Source organism: Malaclemys terrapin, chromosome 2, assembly GCF_027887155.1.
Source record: "Malaclemys terrapin pileata isolate rMalTer1 chromosome 2, rMalTer1.hap1, whole genome shotgun sequence".
NCBI classification, from domain to species: Eukaryota; Metazoa; Chordata; order Testudines; family Emydidae; genus Malaclemys; species Malaclemys terrapin.
Genome location: NC_071506.1, coordinates 40,392,399 through 40,413,405, shown reverse-complemented (window position 1 = coordinate 40,413,405; position 21,007 = coordinate 40,392,399). Strand labels below are relative to the sequence as shown.

At 42.8% G+C, this 21,007-nt stretch overlaps 1 protein-coding gene across 5 annotated transcripts in view; it reads left to right on the top strand.

Annotated features, from left to right (window-relative positions):
* MATN2 (matrilin 2) overlaps positions 1-21,007 on the top strand; it is a 114,240-nt gene that overhangs the window by 64,790 nt on the left and 28,443 nt on the right. For all 5 annotated transcript variants that reach the window (XM_054017268.1, XM_054017270.1, XM_054017269.1 and 2 more), the window contains 5 exons: positions 717-839; positions 5,399-5,521; positions 10,244-10,366; positions 13,728-13,850; positions 18,497-18,619. In XM_054017268.1, coding sequence (XP_053873243.1) covers positions 717-839; positions 5,399-5,521; positions 10,244-10,366; positions 13,728-13,850; positions 18,497-18,619 — 615 coding nt within the window. The remainder of the gene's footprint in view (positions 1-716; positions 840-5,398; positions 5,522-10,243; positions 10,367-13,727; positions 13,851-18,496; positions 18,620-21,007) is intronic.

Here is a 21,007-nt window from a genome sequence, read left to right as displayed (position 1 = left end):
CATTTGAAAAACGTTGGCCTAGAGTGTGGTTAATTTGTATATGAAAAATATTACAACAGTGCAACTGGCAAGAGCACTTGGCAAGAGAGCACTTCAGCCACATACAGTCAGTCACCAAGGTTTGTTTACACTAGAGAAACTGGCAAGCTAACCACTAGTAGAAGCCAATAGGACTGCTCCTATGAGCGTGTGCTCACCCCAAAGAATAAGGGTTGCACAGTCTATCTTTTAGTGAGAAAACTGGAGAAATATAGGTCCTGTATGAATTATTATTATTTATTTTTCAGTTGTGCTCCTAATGTTCTAGAAGCTGTATAGACATAAGAAGGCACAATCCCTTCACCAAAACGATCAGTCTAAAAAGACAGACCAACTAAGAGAGAGAGTAATGAGGGACCAAATGCAAATAAAGTGGTCTGAATCATGTCTGCTCATATGTTACTTGTTGATAATAAATCTTTAAAAAAAAAAAGTTTTTCCATTTTTCCCTCAACTTTGCTCTAATTTGTTGGCCTGTTTCTAGGGTGACCAGACAGCAAATGTGAAAAATCTGGACGGGGTGGAGGGTAATAAAGCCTATATAAGAATTCATTATTTGTACCGCCCTGGACATTGATCAGGACTCTTAGCCACTGCCATAATATAAATATTTAATCATATTTTTATTTGATTCCGTTTATCTTAATTCTATGTACTCTTCTTGTTTTCTTTTTCAGTTGTAGACCTTTGTGCTTTGGATAACCAAGGTTGTCAACATGAGTGTGTAAGTATGGATGACTCCTACTACTGTAGATGCCATCAAGGATTTATTCTAAATCCAGACAGAAGAACTTGCAGAAGTAAGTTGTGATGAATTTTTAAGTACTATGATAAATTTGCTCTCCTTATACTTCCTAATTTCCAGTGGTGATTCTCCCACTGCTGTTCCTGAAGATGCTGAGGACATTCAGTAGAATGTCAGGGATGGACTAGCTCCTGGAGCCATAGGAAATAAAAGCAGTGGAAGTTTCCTCCTTCTCTGGGGACAAGGAGTTCTTAACATGAGGCCATGTTTCTCCCTAGGTAGAAAAATCAAAAGCCTTTATGTTGCATGATCCCTTTGGATTGCCAGAGTCCTTTATTTTGAGTGTCCTCCTTCCTCGTGCAGTAGACCAGAAAAACATATTAATTTTATACAACACAATTTTTAAATTTTCTTTGTTTATAAAACAAGTTTAATAATTAAATGCAAAATGCCCTGTGTTAAGGCACTGTTAAGGTTGCATAGCTAAGTATGCCACATTCAGGAAATGTAAAAGGAAAGGTTGAATGTACAACATTAACTCCGCTTCTTTCTATATCTGGATTATGATAAAGAAACTTAATTGCTGTGGGTGTGAGTGGGTGCAGCTCTATTAATTTCAGTAGAGTTACACTGCTTATACAAGTGATTAATTTAGCCCATATTTTTAACAGTGTGAACAAATACAGTTTATGAAATAATGCAGTACAATATGACAAAGAGTCTTATACAACCCTAGAAACACGTGGGTGTCTAAGACACCCTGTCATTGTAATAAAAGGCTGTATGATAATGAAACACTATTAGTCAGAGTACATTTGGTGCTAGTCAATGTAGCTGGCAACTTGCAGGCCCTGGTAGCCTTGGCAGGCGCCAGTCAGATGCAGGTCTATTAGAATTTTATGTGAAATACATATTTCTATACTTGTGTGTGTATATATATATCCACATAAGCATGCTGTTTGAAATATTCTCAGTACAGCATAAGTGCCTCTCGCTGCTTGGGCAGCAATCCAGATCCATTGTTCCCCCAAAATTGTGGAGGATTTTAGAATGTGGGATTTTTTTTTCCAGTTTAAACTTATCAGAGACCTCAAAATGTCATAAAAAAGCTTAAAGCAAGTTAAATCTTTACATCAGCTATGGGGATTAACTGATATTAGTTTTAAACTGTTGTATGCATTTAAACTAAATAAATGGAGATATCCTATCTCCTAGAACTGGAAGGAACCTTACAAGGTCATCGAGTCCAGCCCCCTGCCTTCACTAGCAGGACCAAGTACTGATTTTGCCCCAGATCCCTAAGTGGCCCCCTCAAGGATTGAACTCACAACCCTGGGTTTAGCAGGCCAGTGCTCAAACAACTGAGCTATCCGTCCCCAATCTAAACGTCTCGAGCATTTTAACTTGTTCAAGATGCTTTAACTACTTTAAATCAGTTTAAAGTGCAAAAAACATTCCCAAAACTACAATTTGAAAAAAAAAACACGTCGGATAGATGTAGTGGGGAAGGGAATACTGAATAAGAAGCAGCAGTCAAGCAAGAATGGGCTGGAGCCAGGACAGCATTGGTTAAGATCAGCTCAGTTCAGGATGCCCTTGCTGAATTTAAACATAAATAACTTTAAAACTTACCAAACCACTTCTCTGTAAACTGGACTTCTTTTGTGTCTTGCAAACCAAACCAAGAATGAAGAAAATGGACTGCAAATTGCAATTGCTTTGAAGTCAGAACATTGTTCAGATTAGCCTGGGATTAGACTAAACTGATTCATGTCCACCAATGTTATATATGCCATCATGTGCCAGCAATGTCCCTCTGCTATGTACATTGGCCAAACTGGACAGTCACTACGCAAGAGGATAAATGGACACAAGTCAGATATCAGGAATGGCAATATACAAAAACCTGTAGGAGAACACTTCAACCTCCCTGGCCACACAATAGCAGATGTAAAGGTAGCCATCTTACAGCAAAAAAACTTCAGGACCAGACTCCAAAGAGAAACTGCTCCAGTTCATTTGCAAATTTGACACCATCAGATCAGGATTAAACAAAGGCTGTGAATGGCTATCCAACTACAGAAGCAGTTTCTCCTCTTTTGGTGTTCACACCTCAACTGCTAGCAGAGCACCTCACCCTCCCTGATTGAACTAACCTCGTTATCTCCATACTGATTTATACCTGCCTCTGGAAATTTCCATTACTTGCATCTGAAGAAGTGAGGTTCTTACCTACGAAAGCTTATGCTCCCAATGCTTATGCTCCCAAGGACCCTCTGTTGCTTTTTACAGATTCAGACTAACACGGCTACCCCTCTGATACAGGACCCTCTGTTGCTTTTTACAGATTCAGACTAACATGGCTACCCCTCTGATACTTGACATATCAAAAAGACAGTCTTTACACCACAAAGTATCAGGGGGTAGCCGTGTTAGTCTGTATCTACAAAAACAACAAGGAGTCTGGTGGCACCTTAAAGACTAACAGATTTATTTGGGCATAAGCTTTCGTGAGTAAAAACCTCACTTCGGATGCATCCGAAGAAGTGAGGTTTTTACTCACGAAAGCTTATGCCCAAATAAATCTGTTAGTCTTTAAGGTGACACCAGACTCCTTGTTGTTTTTACACCACAAAGTTTATCTAGGTAACCTTTGACTCTCCTTTAAGGGTCAGATTTTTAAGGGTAACTGGGCACCTACAGATGCAGATAGGCACCTACTGGGATTTTCAAAAGCACCTACCTGTGTCTTTAGGAGCCTAAACAGTAACTAGTCAAGAATTTTTTAGCAAAACATTTTTCCATCTGAAAATGCTGATCTGTCAAAACCAAAACTTTTCATGGAAACAAATTGGTTGTGATGAAATGTTCCTTGGGAATGTTTCTGAGGTCCAAGATGGAATTTCTGAGACAAGAGCAGGACCTGAATAGTCAGTATTCCAGTGATTAGCACACTCAGCTGTGAGGTGGAAGACCTGGGTTCAAGTCCCTGCTCTGCCTGATTCAGAGTGGAAGAGCTCTAGAAGGAGAGATTAAGAGTAACTGATTCAGAGCAGTGAGTCAAGCTGAGTCTTTCCCAGGCAAGTGCCCAAACTATTGGCTCTTCTGCCATGGGCAGGCCTCTGTGTTTTTCATGAAAAAATTTTAAGGGTCTCAGTTTTCTTCCAATGAGGAATGAAACCACATATCAAAACCTCAACAGTATTCACAAACTGGATTCATGTTTTCCAGCCAGCCTATCTTTAAAAATTTGATTCTAAGGAACTAACCTCTGCCCTCTTCTCTAATTTTGCCAGGAATGAAATGTTAGTGATTAACTCTGACTGGTAGAAATCAGCAGTAACTCCACTGAAGTCACCAGTGAGGTCCTAATGGCCAAATGCTGCTTCTATGTGAAGTAAATGACAAAAATCTCATTGACTTCACTGGTGTAGAATCAGGCCCTAAGTGTACATGGATCCCACTGATCACTGCACAGTGAGCTTCCTTTTCTAACATACTTTATACATTGGTGATAGTGGTTGCCTATAAATCTTCACACACAAAAAAAAAAACACAACAGGAGTACTTGTGGCACCTTAGAGACTAACAAATTTATTTGAGCATAAGCTTTCGTGGGCTACAGTCCACTTCTTCGGATGCATAGAATGGAACATATAGTAAGGATATATATATATATACACACACACAGAACATGAAAAGGTGAAGTAGCCATATCAACTCTAAGAGGCTAATTAAGATGAGCAATTATCAGCAGGAGAAAAAAACTTTTGTAGTGATAATCCAGATGGCCCATTTCAGACTTTTCCCTCCCGCTGATAATTGCTCATCTTAATTAATCAGCCTCTTAGAGTTGATATGGCTATGTCCACCTTTTCATGTTCTGTATGTGTGTGTGTGTGTGTGTGTGTGTGTGTATATATATATATATATATATATATAATCTCCTTACTATATGTTCCATTCTATGCATCCGAAGAAGTGGGTTGTAGCCCACGAAAGCTTATGCTGAAATAAATTTGTTAGTCTCTAAGGTGCCACGAGTACTCCTGTTCTTTTTGCAGATACAGACTAACATGGCTGCTACTCTGAAACCTGTAAATCTTCATGACTATCATCTCCTGAGCAACTTAAATGAGGGAACTGCAAAGCAAACAAACCTGAGTTGTTCAGACCCTGATTTTTCAGATAAAGTAATGCTCTAATCTAGTGAAAGGCACCCAAAAGCACACTAATACATTTCTTCTTATAAATCATATCTAACTTGCATGCAGTAAAATAATATTACCAGGTAATTCGTTAGAAAACCAAGTGATACATTTTCAGTGTGCTCTATGGGTATTTAGCTACAATAATCGCAAAAATACTAACACTCATTTCTGTACATCCTCCCATTGAAAACTTATCCCCCAAGGGTTCATTAAAAATATGTATGATGTATTATAGTCTGTGTGAAAATGGAACATTCTGTTTTCACAGCTTGAGACAGTATGGCAAGGTGTCAGGAGCGTGTCCAGAAAGAGAGATGCTCATTGAAAAAAACTGAGGTAATTGTTTTTAATTTAATTTATTTGTCTATGTTCCTCATTGCTGCACATTTTTTTCTTTTTACAGGACCAGAATACTGTGCTTTGCAGACCCATGGCTGTCAACAGGAATGTGTTAATACAAATGATTCCTATTTTTGTCAATGCCGACACGGGTTTACTCTTAATCCAGATAAGAGAACTTGCAAAAGTAAGTTGTCCTACTATATCTAATAAAGTTCACCTGCTTTTACTTCTGAAAACCTATATGGCTGACTTTATGGAAAGATCATAGCCTCTTCCATAGTGAAGGCTGAAACAAACCTATTTTAAGGTTGATTTTTAACCTCAGCCCCTTCCTTCACCCCATAACTTTGCCAAAAACTAAACCAAACTCCTTGATATTTCACAGACCAGATTTTACACTACATTACAATTTTTCTGAAGAGTTTGAAGCAACTATTGGACATATGATGGCTCAAAACCAGGACGTTCATTACTTCTTTGAAATTTTCTTATTTGGGCTTGTAGTAACACAAGTGGTTTTGGCCTAAATACTTCAAATTTATGTTGTAGCCAAGGACAGATGCCTTTGACTAATTTTGGAAAAGTAGAGGATGTATTATTTAGTTATTAAAAGCAGTTTACATTCATATTTTAAACACTACAGAGTTTAAATCAGGGGGTCTCAACCTTTTTCTTTCTGAGGCCCCCCAACATGCTATAAAAACTCCATGGCCCAGCTGTGCTGCATTAACTGGTTTTCTGCATATAAAAGCCAGAGCTGGCATCAAGGGATAGCAAGCCAGGCAATTGCCTGGGCCCCATGCCACAGGGTGCCCCGTAAAGCTAGATTGTTCAGGCTTCAGCTTCAGCCCTGGGTGACAGAGCTCAGGGCTTCAGCCCCAAGCAGTGGGGCTTCAGCTTACTATCCTGGGCCCCAGAGAATCTAATGCTGGCCCTGCTTGGCAGCCCCCCAAAACCAGCTTGCGGCCCCCCAGGGGGCCCCGGAGCCCTGGCTGAGAACCACTCCTTTAAATCACCATCCCAGTTTTTTACAAAACTTAGAAAACAGCCTCCATTGTATTAGCTTCCTAAATGGGGAATGGACCTTGGTAGAGAACAGATTTTCTAGGGAGGATGTGGAATCTCCATCACTGGAGGTTTTTAAGAGCAGGTTAGAAATATAACTAACATGGATGGTCTGGATAATACTTAAGCCATGTCTACACTACAAAGCTTTCCTAACACAAGTTACGTCTGCATAAAGTCGCAGCAGTTAGTATATCACTTGTGCATGTGCATACCTGTCTCCTTGCGTCAGCGCTGCGTGTACTCTCCAGGAGTGCTTGTGTCAATGGGTAGGTATCCCAGTGTGCAACCTGCCACCATTCAGCACGCTGGCTTTTGGGTAGTTTTGGCAGAAACAACTCGCATGGGGTGACTGGGAACAGGGGTCAACTTCCCATAATGCACTATTATCCATCCCATAATATCATCTTTATCCCATTATTTTTGCACCTATTTTCAATTTCCTGTGAACCTGCATGGGACTTGTCACTGCCTGGAGTCTCTGGCAGAAGCATGAAGATTGCATAGCTCTGCACTTTTGTCATGAGCACTGCAAACACAGTACACACCGTTCTCCGGTATTTATAGAGCTGCAAGAAGAGCTGCAGGGAACATGGTGGTCAGTTTGCTGTGGGACATAGCGAGAACCAATTCAAGGTTATTGGTGGCATTCACAGAGCAGCAGCAGACGGTGGAGCACCACTTCTGGTGTGGAGGGGGAACCTCTCAAGGCCGCAACAGCTGCAGCTAAAACACACAGAGGTACTATTGTCAGTACAATAGAAATGGAAAGTGAAACTTCCGATTCAGCACTCCCTCCTTCCCTTGCTGCTCTAGAGTGTTAAACAAAATGAGCTTATTGACACTTCTGCTTTGGAGTGCTTGTGCCTGGTGCCACTCTCTGCTCAAGCCATGGTGAGTATGTGCTGCCAGGGGTGAGGGAAACAAGAAGGGAATTGCTCAGTTGCATGAAACTATGAGTATAGGGCACTGGCACTGAATACTGGCACCCTTTTCCACAGATGGTGGTGGTTTTGGCTGATATCTCACTCCTGAGGGTAACAAAGGCACAGAGAGAACAACTGTTGCTGGTGTCTTCAAGTCACCTGGGTCTGAATGCTGCTAGACTGTGTATTTGAAAGGTGCCTGCTGAAGTTATCACCGACTGGCATGGGAAAGTGTCCTACCACGGAGGAAAAAATAAGGCTGCCATCTCTAGAAATCTTCGGGAGAGGATTGCAGTGTACCTCCAGGGAAGTTTCATCGAGATCTCTCAGGAGGACTCAAGAGAGATTGCTGTGTACATAAACAAACTGCTCCACATGGCCCCCTCCCGTGCCTAACTCTAGAGGGGAATGAAAAGCAGATAGCAATTGCATCTCTTTGTTGTATCACTACCTCTTGTAGTATGAGTGAATTAATGAAAAGTTGATAGCTGTGTCCAGCAAAGCTGGGGATGCTGTAACTTGAATGGGAATTTCATTTACATGCTTACTCGAGTTCCTTCCCCTGCATCGGGCTCACCCATGCTTGATTGCAAGGACTAGCTGGACTGCGGTGGAGTCAAAAAACGGTCCTGGGTCGCAGCACTACTGGATCTCCCCATCACTTGTCCCCTATACTTCTCCACCTTGTGGTCACAGCAGGGGCCTGTGACTCGGGCTCCTCAGAGGTATCCATGATGGTGTGTGGGATGGTGGTGGGGTTTCCACCAAGTCTGGAATGCAGCTCTGTGTAAAAGCAGCAGGTCTGTGGCGTGGCACCAGATTGACTGTTGGCCTTACTGGCTTTCTGATATGCCTGCCACAGTTCCTTGACTTTCATGGCTCTCTCTGCTGCTGGTCCCTGTCATAGCCCTTTTTCTGCCTCCCCAGAGCAAGCTGCTCATCGATGTTGATGTTTCTACAGCTGGTTCGGAGCTGTGCCTGCATAGCCTCTTCTTCCCATAGGCCCAGGAGATCCAATATCTCCCATCTACTCCAGGCAGGAGTGCATCTGGAGCATGTAGCTGGCATGGTTAGGGTTACCATATGTCCGGATTTTCCCGGACATGTCCCGCTTTTTGGGCTCCAAATCCCCGTCCGGGGGGAAATCCCAAAAAGCCGGACATGTCCGGGAAAATTGGGACATGTGGGGCCTGTGGTGCTGGGCCGGGGGCCGGCGGTGCTGGGGGCTGGGAGTGCTCGGCCGGGGGCCCCGGGGTGCTCGGCCGGTGCTGAGTGGGCCGGGGGTGCTCGGCCGGGGGACCAGCAGTGCTGGACGGGCCGGGGGTGCTCGGCCGGGCCCGGGGCCGGCACCCCAGGGCTCGAGCCGACCCAGGCTGGAGACGCTGGGGGGGCCAGACTGGGCCGCACCTCCTCCCCCCACACCCCTCTTACCTGCTTCAGGCTTCCCACGAATCAAATGTTCGCGGGAAACAGGGGAGGGGGCGGAGTTGGGGCGGGGATTTTGGGGAAGGGGCGGAGTTGGGGTGGGGCCGGGGCCCCGTGGAGTGTCCTCCTTTTGGAGGCTCAAAATATGGTAACCTTAGGCATGGTCAGCTTGGCAGTTGCACACAACAAAGGAGAGCAGATAGAAATGTGCTCACCAAACTGGACAATCAGGAAAAGGCATTTCAAAAATTCACAGGGGTTTTAAAGGAGTGGGGGCTTGTGATATACATGACCTCTGGGCAATGGGGTTAACAACTGTGACCAGAGCGGTCAGTGTTGGGCATTGTGGGACAGCTGCTGGAGGACTAGTTAGGGTCAACATAGGTAATGCAGTGTCTACATTTACACTGCATTGACCTTCATACATCAACCTTGGCTCAACGCTGCTCGGGGAGCTGGTTCTACTATGTTCACATAAAGGAGCACTTACATCAGTGGGAGACAAATTTAAGCATAGACAGAAGCGCAGCTAGGTGGACTAATTTTGTAGTGTAAACCAGGCTTCAGTGCAGGAGACGGGACTAGGTGATCTACTGAGGTTCCTTCCAGTCCTACATTTCTATGACGCAGCTCCTCTGGTGTGGGACCCAGCAAGCTTGCATCAAAGCAGATGCATCAGGAGAGATTCTTAAGGCGGATATAGAACTTGCACACAGGTGAAGCAGCTAGCTTTCCTTAGTACCTGAGCACTATGAAAGCCAGGAGCAAGAGGTAGTATTAATATTTCTCTAATTGTAAACTCACATAGAGTAAAACTAAGGAAATAGCCTCTTTTGGAACACGATTAAATGTCTTTCATCTTCACAAAAAATGTGTGTTTTGGTATGTGCTTTCATGTACCAGTATCATTTTTAACAGCAGTCTGGATTGCTGCTATTTTTATAATTGTACATAGCATTGTGATTATATTCAGGACTTTACAGGACAGGTGTTCCTAGAGGAACAGGAACAAAGGGTCCAATCTTGCAAACATTTCCAAGCATAATGTTTATTACCAGGAGTACAATTGTGAATTATGGGATTCTTTTCAGTGACTTCAGTGGGCTTTGGATCAGCCCTTCAGTTTGGTAGTATTTTCATTCCCAAACACTTTACTTCATGGTTCACATTAAACAGACTTATAAAATAAAACAATCCATCAACTTTTCTACTTCCTCTTTTCTAAGCCAAACTCTGTGTGTCACTGCTGAGCAGTACCAGGCACTCCTCCTCCCCAAAGTGTTGATGTTACTTCTGATGGCTGGGGAAAGAAAAAGTATGGGGATCAAAGCAAAGTCATGCACGTTTTTACTAATAGGCCACCAGATCAGCTGCTTCCCACAGTTTTATTAACTGTCTGTCACATGGAAGTTAGTGCCATTTAAGAAGCATGCTGTTTTGTTCAGTAATCAGCATACTTAGCTTGTATTCTTTAACCTCTCTCTCCACAGGAATAAACTTCTGTGCTTTGGGTAAACATGGCTGTGAACAGGAATGTGTTAACACAGAAGACTCTTTTGTGTGCAGATGTCATAGTGGATACACCCTAAACCGTGATGGCAAAACGTGCAGAAGTGAGTGTTTCACACAAACTGCAGCAATTAGTTCTTGCATTGGGCTGAGTTTTGAAAAGAACAAGGAAACTCTCCAGGGGCCCTTCTGGGATCTTTTAGAGCTATGTAAGCTGCTGCAACTGTAAAGTCCAACAAGAGCCAGCTCTAGTGAGGTAATGTTGGTAAAATGCCTGCATATGTCCACCCCGTGGAGAACAAGTGTATCATCTTATAACATTTTTATAACAGGAATTGTTTATTTAACAGGAGTGCCTGACATATTTTGAAGTTAGGGTGACCAGATAGCAAGTGTAAAAAATCTGGACAGAGAGTGGGGGACGGGGCGTAATAGGCACCTATGTAAGAAAAAGCCCCAAATATCTGGACTGTCCCTATAAAATCGGGACATCTGGTCACCCTATTTGAAGTGCTTGTTAAAAATACATCCAATTTTAGCTGAAATTTAGACAGTTTACACACCTAATACTAATGATTTTTCCCCTCAAAGGTTGGTTTATTTTTTTTCTTCTGAAGTCTATCTGATATAAATACATCCCTTGCTATATGGTAATGAGAATACTGCTAAAGGAATGATATTCTACCAAAAATCATGCCAACCCTGTATATTTGCAATCACTTAGTTGTCAAAAGATACTGTTTTCCCAGAACCATTTTGCATATTTAAATCAGCACTTTAAAAATGCAGAGAGCTGCAATTTTTCTTGATTTACTTACGCCATTTGGAAAAAAGTACCCAAAGACTTGTATAATTAAGAAAATGATTATCTTCAATGATCAAAAGAAAATGTTGATGGATTCTGCAGGAAACAAGAAAACTTTGATACATTGTAATAAAAGTAAATTATACAACTTGGTTTGATTTTCAGAGGGGCAGGTGCTTGGCTCTTTCTGAAAACTGGGCCCCTTTGAGGTGTCACAAATAGGGCACTCCACAATTGAGGCAACCCAATTTACTGGTCGCTTTTGAAAATCTTGGCCCTTTTCTCTTTTTTAGCACTACAGTTTTTATTTTTGCAGATTTAGGTATCAAAACATGTTGACCTAAATTTATAGTTACTGTAGTTCCAGAAGCCTGGTGATGGGCAGATTTGTGATTACTTTGTTACTTGAAAGAACATAAGGAAAGATTTAGTGTGAGAAGCTAGAATGTTTAGGTTTTAAAAGTGATATTAATAATACATATTACAATGGGCATCTCTTCTTTGTAACAGATGATGGTGATCTGAGAATGTAATTTGCCAAATAGGATAGTGCTTTGTTTATTTTAGTTGTTTCGCATTTCTCTTGTACAATGGCCCCAAAGCACAGCTCCACTTATGATGATGTAAACTTATGGAAAAAAGGAGAATGTGCCAACTGGAACTTCTTGTAACTAGTAGAAAACTTCAATCTCGGCTTCACTTGTTCAGGCCAACAGTATTTGTAACTATGTCTGATGTTAAATCGGGCAGATTCCTGTATATATAATGTAATTTAAAAAAAAAATCTCACACAATATTATTCATCTTAGCAAATGGATATGGATATGACTGATAATCCAGTAAATTTTTGCATCTGTAAATGCTCTGCAGAATTGAGACATAATAGACAACATTTATATTGGGTAACACTGACTTCAGTCAAGTTGAGCTAGGGTGAATTTCACCCATGTGACTAAGAATAGTGAAGAATCTCCAGTCTAAAATGTTAAGGGGGAAGTTTGCTATAAAAATCTTTTAAGATTTTTTTTCTTGCTAAAATGCTTTGCTCTGTACTTTTACAAAATCAACAAAGTTAAACTGCACATTCACGCAAGCACATATCTTGCTTTATGAACTATCAACCATACCTCTCAATTGTCTCTTGTTAGGAGACACAGTGCAGACTTTAAACTCAAATTCACACATATATTTGGTTTTTAAAGAGACCATTTCCATCACAAATACAGAATCAATAAAATGCAAAGTGGTTACATTAAGTCCCTACACTCTCCATTTTTAAGTGTCCCATTGTGACGGGGTTGGGACTCACACCGTGGCGCCTCCCGCTGGTCGCTCCAGGAATTAGCTCAGTCCATGGGGCGTGCCCTCTGCTGGCGGTGTCCCATCCATCATCTGTTCTCTGCTGGTGTCCGGACCCGCGTTGCTCCCTGCTCGGCAGCGTCCTTTTCAGGCCACTGCCCTCCAGCAGTGCCCCCTAGTCCATCCTCACCCCTTGCCGGCGGGGGTTAACAGCAGTCTTTCACTTCGCCACAGCTGCAGTGGCCAACCACACCCCAAAGTCTAACCCCTTCCATCAGGGGTCTGGTGCAGTCCGCTATGGCCACTTCCAACAGCCAGGTGCAATACAAGGGATAAGGGGGGGACCCAGGCCCACCCTCTACTCTGAGTCCTGGCCCAGGGGCCCTCTGGGAGCAGCCGCCCTGACCTCCTTCACTCCCCTTGTCCATCTCTCCTCCCTGGGCCGCTTCCCCTTCGGCCCCTTTGCACCTTGTGGGCCCTTCTATCAGGGTCTGCAGCCTGGCAGGTACTGGGCTGGAGTTCCCTTCTCTTCCCCCGAGCCTGCCCAGCACTGCGCTGTCCCAGGTGCTGGTCTCCTCGCTCAGGAGACAAACCTTCCCCTCTGAAGATCTGGGAGAGACTCCCTGCTGCTCTCCTGTGCAGCCTTTATATAGGGCCCAGCCTAGCCCTGATTGGCTGGCTCTAATCTCAGCTCTCATTGGCTCTCCGTAGGCCCTTCCCTGATTGGCTGCTGGCCTGCGCAGCTGCTCTGGCCTACTCTAGTCCCCTTTCGCATGGGGGTGGGGCAGCCGCCCCACCACACCCATATTTTGGCGTTAGCAGATAGAACCTAGCAGCAAAAGAATATTTTTAAATTACTGTATCTGTCAGTTTAAACAGAATTTACTCATAATCCTCTAATTGTTGTGGAATAAGTTGAAACTCATAAATGATTAACACTCATATTTACTGGCTGAGAAAAACACGTGGTGAACAAAGAAAAGATTTGTGTGTGTGAAAAAGAGAGCATGGCCTTGTGGTTAAGGCACAACACTATTAGGATTCCTGGGTTCTCTATTCCCAACTCTGTTGCAGATTTCCTGTGTGATTATGGGCAAGTCGTAACCTTTCCGTGCCTTACATTCATTGTCTGTAACATAGGGATAATAAATACGTACCTCACTGAGCTGTTATAAGGATAAATTAACTCATGTTTCTCAAATGGATCCTTAGATGGGATAGCTATATAAGTGCAAACGTTTATGGGGGGGTTTTTTCTTGATAATCATATGTACAAAGATTCTCTAGCACGTAGTACCATGTCATGGTTTTGGTCTTTAACTCTCTAATGTGTTTTCTTAATTCCTAACATAACCCATTAGGAGTGGATCACTGTGCTGAGAACAACCATGGCTGTGAGCAGCTGTGCCTGAACACAGGCGACTCATATGTCTGTCAGTGTTCTGAAGGATTCATCATTAATGAAGACCTAAAAACCTGCACACGTAAGTTTCTTGATAATTTCTTTTATCAGAATTAAAGCGGAGGGAAGCAAATAAACACTAGGAACATAAAACTGATACACTTTATCAGACCCAAGGTCTATGTAATCCAGTATTTGGTCTCTGACAGTGGCCAGTACCAGATGCTTTAGAGAAAGATGCAAGAACCCTGCAGTAAACAGATGTGGGGTAATCTGTCCCCCACATTAGGTCTCATCCTGGTCTATAATAGTTAGAGATTGACATAAGCTCTAAAACATGAGGCTTGATATCCCTTACAAAAAAATTTTATTATCATTAATTGTGACAACTCTGAATAATTTGACTCTTGTTATGTTCTTGCCCTCAATGACTGCCAGTGGCAGAGAGTTCCACAGTTTTATTACTTATTGTACAAAAAAGTATTTCCTTTTAGTGATTTTTTAATTTTCCACATTTTAATTTTATTTAATGTCCCCTTGCTCTTGTGTTATGAGATAGGGAGAACAGAAGCGCTTGATCTGTCTTCTCTATACACCATTCATTATTTTATATACTTTAATCTTGTTCCCTCTTATTCGTCTCCTTTCTAAGGTGACAGTCCCAATCTTTTCAATGTCTCTTTATCTGAGAGTTTTTCTAGGCCTTTGATCTTTCTTGTTGCCCTTTTCTGAATCTCCTTTAGTTCTGCAATAGCCTTTTTGAGATGACATGACCAGTACTGCACACAGTATTACAGATGATGGCACACAGTTAATTTATATAATAGCATTACAATAGTCCCCGTATTATTCACCATCCCGTTCCTTACGCGCTGTAACATTTGTTAGCTTTTTAGACCACAGCTATGTATTGACGTCTACAGTGACGCCCAGGTCACTTTCTTGAGTTAATTTAGTACCCTGTAAAGTGTACAAATTTTTAAGGACTTCGATTTTTTTCCTGCAATGTTCATTATTTTGCATTTAGCTACACTGAATTTCATTTGGCATCATATTGCCCATTCACCTAGCTTGTTTTGGTCTTTCAGAAGTTCCGCACAGGCCTCTCTGGTCCTGACTAACCTAAATAACTAAGTAATCTGCATTTTGGCTACCTCACCATCTACCCCCTTTTACAGATAATTAGTAAATATATTAAACAACCTTGACACACCCTGCTGCTAACCTTTTGCCTTGATGAAAATTTACCATTTAATCCTTCTCTTTGCTTTCTGTTTCCTAGCCACTTTTTTATCCAAGACAATATATTTGCTTCTCACCCAATGACTAAGAACTCCTAGTAACTTTAAGAAAAGCAGAGACAATAGCTTATTCTGCGTCAAACTGTGCTTCCAGTTGAGCAGCTGAGACTGTAAATTTGAAGTAGCTCAAATTGAAAGTCGTTTTTTCTGCCGTTGCTGAGCGTGTACGTTGTCATATAAGGAGTGCGCTGAATCTTCAAATTGTGCTTGAATTCTGCATTTTTAAAATGCATGGAATAATGAGAACAAATTCTGAGTACTCATAGACACATAGGCACCAACTCCATGGGTGAGCCGGGGCTGGAGCACCCATGGAAAAAAACTAGTGTGTGCTCAGCACCCCACCAGCCACAGCTGTTTGGTGGTGCCTCCAGTAGCTAATCAGGGGCATCACCAAATAGCTGTTCGGCCACACCGACAAACAGCTGATCGGCAGCCACCTCCAAACAGCTGTTTGGCAGATTGGGGAGGGACTTGGGGGAGGGCATAGAGTGGCGGGTGGGCCTGCAGGGGCCTCGGGGAGGGGGTGGAGCAGGGGTGGGAAGAGACAGGGTGGGGGGGTGTCTGTGGAGTAGGGGTGGAGTGGAGTGAGGTCTCTGGCCGGAGCAGGAGTAGAGCACCCCCAGAGCAAACTAGAAGTTGGCACCTGTGCATGGACAGTTACAGGAAGATGGAATTAGAAATAGAAGACTGGCCAATGAAATTACAAAGGCTGGGGTTTTCAAAAGAGTCTAAGGAAGTTAGGCGCATAAGTCAATGAAATTTGGGCACCTAACTCCCTTCAGGTTCCTTTGAAAACCCCAGCTGAACTATTAATAAAAGACTGTACAGACCATAGAAATATAGTTACAAGAGTCTATGCTCCCCAAGTATCTTCACGCCCCATATATGTACAAAAAATCCTCCCATTCCTGGTTGTCGATACATATTTATAGATTTTTAAGGCCAAAAAGGACCATTATGATCATCTAGTCAGGCATCCTACACAACATAGGCTATGCTATCCATCATCCACAAAATACAGGTATGTACAAAGCCCTCCAAAGAACATGCATCATCACTCTCCATTAAATATGTATCTTCCAACAAAGACCACGTCCCCTAAGAGATCTGCAGTCAGGTGTTCCTGTGTTCTGAGAGACCAAATAAGTGTTTCCTGGGAAAATCTGTTTTCAGTGCTCTTGCTCCATGTGCCTTCCCCCCCAGACACACCTCTTCAGCTCCTGGGCTCCGGGATCTCTCTACAGTTTGGTCAGTGACCGATAGCAGACTGCATTGCAGACAGCAACTTAGTGTCCATCTTCAGGCTGCAGCTCTAAAATCTCTTTGGTGGGGAAGGCCTCTGTCCCATTTACCCTTCACTCGGGATCTCTGGTTGTCTGTTCTTCTCTCCTGCTGGCAGGGAGGAAGATGTTACTGGGCATTCTTATCCTGTCCTCTTTGCTGTTGAAGAGGAGGGTTTTGGTGAGTGATCTATTGTAGATATTATTCTAAAGCCAGCCAGCTCATTGGCCCTTTTCACAAATTTTGTGCTGCTGCTTTCATCATCTTCTACCCCTCTTGCATGTGTGGACACACGTACCAATCAATGGACCCTATGCTCTGGAAGCCCTGCGTGTGGATGAACACATTATGTTAAGTGACTTTCTTCTTTATTCAGGAACTTAAAGTCCTAGGTAGAGATGTCACTAATGCAGCTTTCATAGGAACCCCAATACATCAGAAATTAAACTTGCCCTAGCAATGTTTCTATTCTTAATATAGCTAATGAGAGTTAAGATTCACTCCAGTTTAATAAAGTTAGTAGGGTAAATTGCCCGCTCTAGTGTAAAAATCTGCAGAAGGGGCCAATGAGAAAGGAAAACTCAGTGAATTTTGCCTTGCTGACTCTTCCTGGAATTATCCCCACTGACTAGAGGAGTTTGGCAGGCCACACCATCGATTTTGGCAGCACTCTACCAGCCCCTCCCCATCTCCCCAAGCCGTTGATTGCATGGACAACTCCTGACTCTGCTGCTTTCCCTGCCATTGGGCAATAAAGTTTCAGCAAGAGTCAAACTGCCATTGGCAAGGTCCCCCTGCAACCGCACAGCTGCAGTCACAGAGAGGATCCAGGGGAAGATAATGCAAATCAGAGGGTGGAAACGCCTTTGCTCCACCCTCTCCTGCCCCCTGAAGTCCACAGAGATCCATCCACCCCTACAGAAGAGGGGTAACTAATGCTACCAGGACAGAACTCCTGCCTTCTGGGCAGAAAGAGGAGAGGGATGGCTCCACTGCTTCTAGCGGAACCAATGGATATAGGGAAGCAGCTGAGTTGCTGTTTTAAGAGTTGTATCAATTTTCCAATGGAAAGTCCTGTTTCCTTGGTAGTAGAAAAGATGTTTTTAAACTCTGGTGATTTAGTTTCCTCCAGGTATTACTTGGATTCCCATCAAAAGCATTAAAGCTATACAGTGATTCCTGGACTCCTCTGGACACTGAATTTGATCCCTCTTGAGTATTTCCTCTACTTGCCAATTTACCCCTCTCTGCACACCTATCTGGGAACAGACTTTGTTCTTCTCCTGAGCTCCAGCTGACCCTGTTAAAATCATACGGGCAATCTTTTTAGATTATCATAAAATATTTTTGGGTCTTTCAGATAACTGTTAAATGAGCAGCTGAATAGATGTGTTTAATATATATCACTTCTGAATCAAGAGACTGCTGTCATATATACCGGGAACACCCTAGTGATAAACTGGCTTCTGCTCTGACTTCTAGCAACAATAGCAAATGGAACTCCATATGCAGCAAAGCTCACACACAGCTGAACAGAATGCCAAGTATGGAACTCTGAGAGCACTAGGTCTCATGTTAAAGAAAAGAAAATCTGTAGGAAAGTCAAGACGACAAATGTAACTGAATTAAAATGATTTGTGTCAATTATTGTTCAGCATCAAAGCTCACATGATCTAATCCAGAATCCATTGAAGTCAATGAGATAAGGTACACTGAGAGTTCTGGGATTCACCCACCTCATGCTTTCACATCGAGTATGTACGCAGAATCATCAATGAAAGGTGAATGTTTAGAAGAAAACCTCTGTTGTTTTGATACCTTGTGGTTGTAACTGTGTATTATATGCATCATTAGCAAAATATCTTTATAGTTTATTAAAAATATTGAAGTATCTGGACTCTTTTCTGAGCTATTACAAACAGAAAGATAGCTTTTCTCATCTCTGCCCACAGGGTTCACTCTAAATCATACCTAAAATCTCCTTTCTTGTTTCTTAAAGGTATATTTATTTTTGATAAAGAACTGAATTATTGTTCAAACAATACAGTATTTGCTTGTTCAGATGCCATTCAGCTGTGTTAGAGATGACCAGCTGCGAATTCATGAATTTTTAACTTCTTTTTATAACTCCAATCATTTGCAGGAGTGGACTATTGTGCACTGAGTGACCCTGGTTGTGAACATTTGTGTGTAAACAGTGAAAAATCTTATACTTGTCAGTGCTTTGAAGGATATGAGCTTCGTGATGATGGGAAAACTTGTAAACGTAAGTTTTTATCAGACCAAGTGACATGGCACCATATCTTTTGTTGCCTGCATCTATACAGTATAAAATCAGTATGTGCAATGTAAATGAGTAGCTCTGAAACTGGACTCTGGGACTGAAACTGGGGACCAAAGGTACATTAGTACAGAATTGTATTTTGCAACAGGCAACAGTAATTTTCTCCACAAATTAGGTTAAAAAGATTAAAATTTCTACGGCCTCTCTCCTTGTACTGCAACCAAGGAGCTCAAAATATGAATGGCGTTTCCATTTCTTTGCCCTGCTTGTGTGACAAAGAACGTTAAAAAGGGATTGCATAATTTGGGCAAGACTGTAATGAAATCTGAAAAAATCATTGCAAAATTTTCTTCAGTATTACAGCCCTCTCTACTGCTCAGTCATTGTATCTTACTTCTTTAAAAGTCACCTAGACATAATGTGTATAGTAATGTAATTGTATTCCCATTTGTTTGAGGTCTAATCCATTAAACTGATTCTCATCTGATGTTAAAAAGCATGTTATTAGGAAAGCTTTTAAAAAAACTCAGATACTACAGCTGTGGTGGGCAATCTGTGACCCACAGCTCGTCAGGGTAATCTGCTGGCGGGCCGCCAGACTTTTTGTTTACATTTGCACGGCCACCCGCAGCTCCCGGTGGCCATGGTTCACCATTCCCAGCCAATGGGAGCTGCGGGAAGTGGTGGCCAGGTGAACCGTGGCCACTGGGAGCTGCGGGCGGCCATGCAAATGTAAACAAATGGTCTGGCGGCCTGCCAGCGGATTACCCTAACGGGCTGATGGACCGCAGGTTGCCCACCACTGTACTACTGTGATAAATTAAATCGATAATATTATTTACTGTTTGTATTAAACCACAATCAGAATTGGAGCCCCATTGTGCTAAACTATGCAAACATATAGAAAGACATGCTCCCTTCCCTAAAGTATATACAACCTGAGGACTTGATCCTGCAAGAAGTTACATGCAAGCAGACTCCTGCACTGGCATTGAGCTCTGTGATGGGGTGTTCACCCCACACTTGCCCTGAAAGGGTTAATGTAGGCCAAGTTGAGGAGCGGGGCCATTTAACCAGACAGGCTACAGCTGAATAATCCCCTGATGGGATGAGGAGGAAGAAGCTGGGTGAGGTTTATAAAGACAGGAAGCTGATAGCAGAGGAGGCTGTGGGGAAGTAGTCTGCAGTCATTCCCTGGGAGAAGGGAGGTGTGTTTGGGGTCACAACGGCAAGCAGCCTACAGTTACTCCCTGGGAGAAGGGATTTTTGGCTGGAAAACCCAGAGAGGAGGGAGAGCCAGAAAGGATAGGAAGGGCTTAGGAAAAGCAGCAAGGAATAGGATAGTGCAGACCTTGGCTGTTGATGAGAGGATCCCTGAACTGGAAGCCAGATTAGAGGGCGGGCCCCAGTTTCCCCAAAGCCACTGGGGAAGTGGCACAGACCAGACAGTGGAGCGCAGACTGCCTGAGACAGTTTGCCCTGAAAGACTTTGATACCTGCAAGGGGAAGAGCACAGTGAGCTGGCCAGAGGGCCAAGTCACAAAGCGGAAGCTGTAGCTCCTGGAGAGAGAGCAGCAACGGAGCGTGCAACAAGCTACCAGAGGCATGTACAGCCGCTGGAAGGTGCTAATCCCAGAATGGCCAGGAGGAAGTGCCCTAATGGTGAGTGGATCCCGTGACATGCTCTGTGCAGGACTTAAAACAAGCTGGAACAAGGGAGTATAACAAAGAGAGAGAAAAGGGGAAGGAAAATGAGCATAACAAAGATATTTAGTACATGATTGTTTAGCTTTTAATTTTTGTTTTGTTTTAAATACAGTATAAGTCATAGCTAAAATTAAATGAAATATCAGTAGTCCTCACTGGCCATCTGCCTACCCATTATCAGCTGACGATTTCCTGTGGGCATCACAGCACATAATACAACAGATCATTTACACCAACCTTAAACCCCACATAAGCTGAGCTTTTGTAACCCTATTTTATTACCAAAAAAAAATATCTATTTAACCACAGAGGCAAAAAGCCTGGGTGTTCTGGGTTTCAGCAGGTATTTTTGCTTGAAGGTAGTAAGATGACGATAAATATCTTGTTTTCCACAGGAAAAGCTGGATTGAAATGTAAATAACTTGACAGTTCAAAATCTTCTTACTCCTTAGAGGCCAGTGACCCAGGGCTGGATTTTTTTAAAGGTATTTAGGTGCTCACCTAGGGGATTTTCAAAAGCACTATACCTAGCTCCTCAGTGGCATTTAGGCACTTAATTCCCCTTGGTTTCAGTGAGAGTTAGACACCTAGGTACTTTTGAAAATCTCACTAGGGGCCTACCTGCATCTTTAGGCCCCTAAACAACTTTGAAAATCTAGCCCC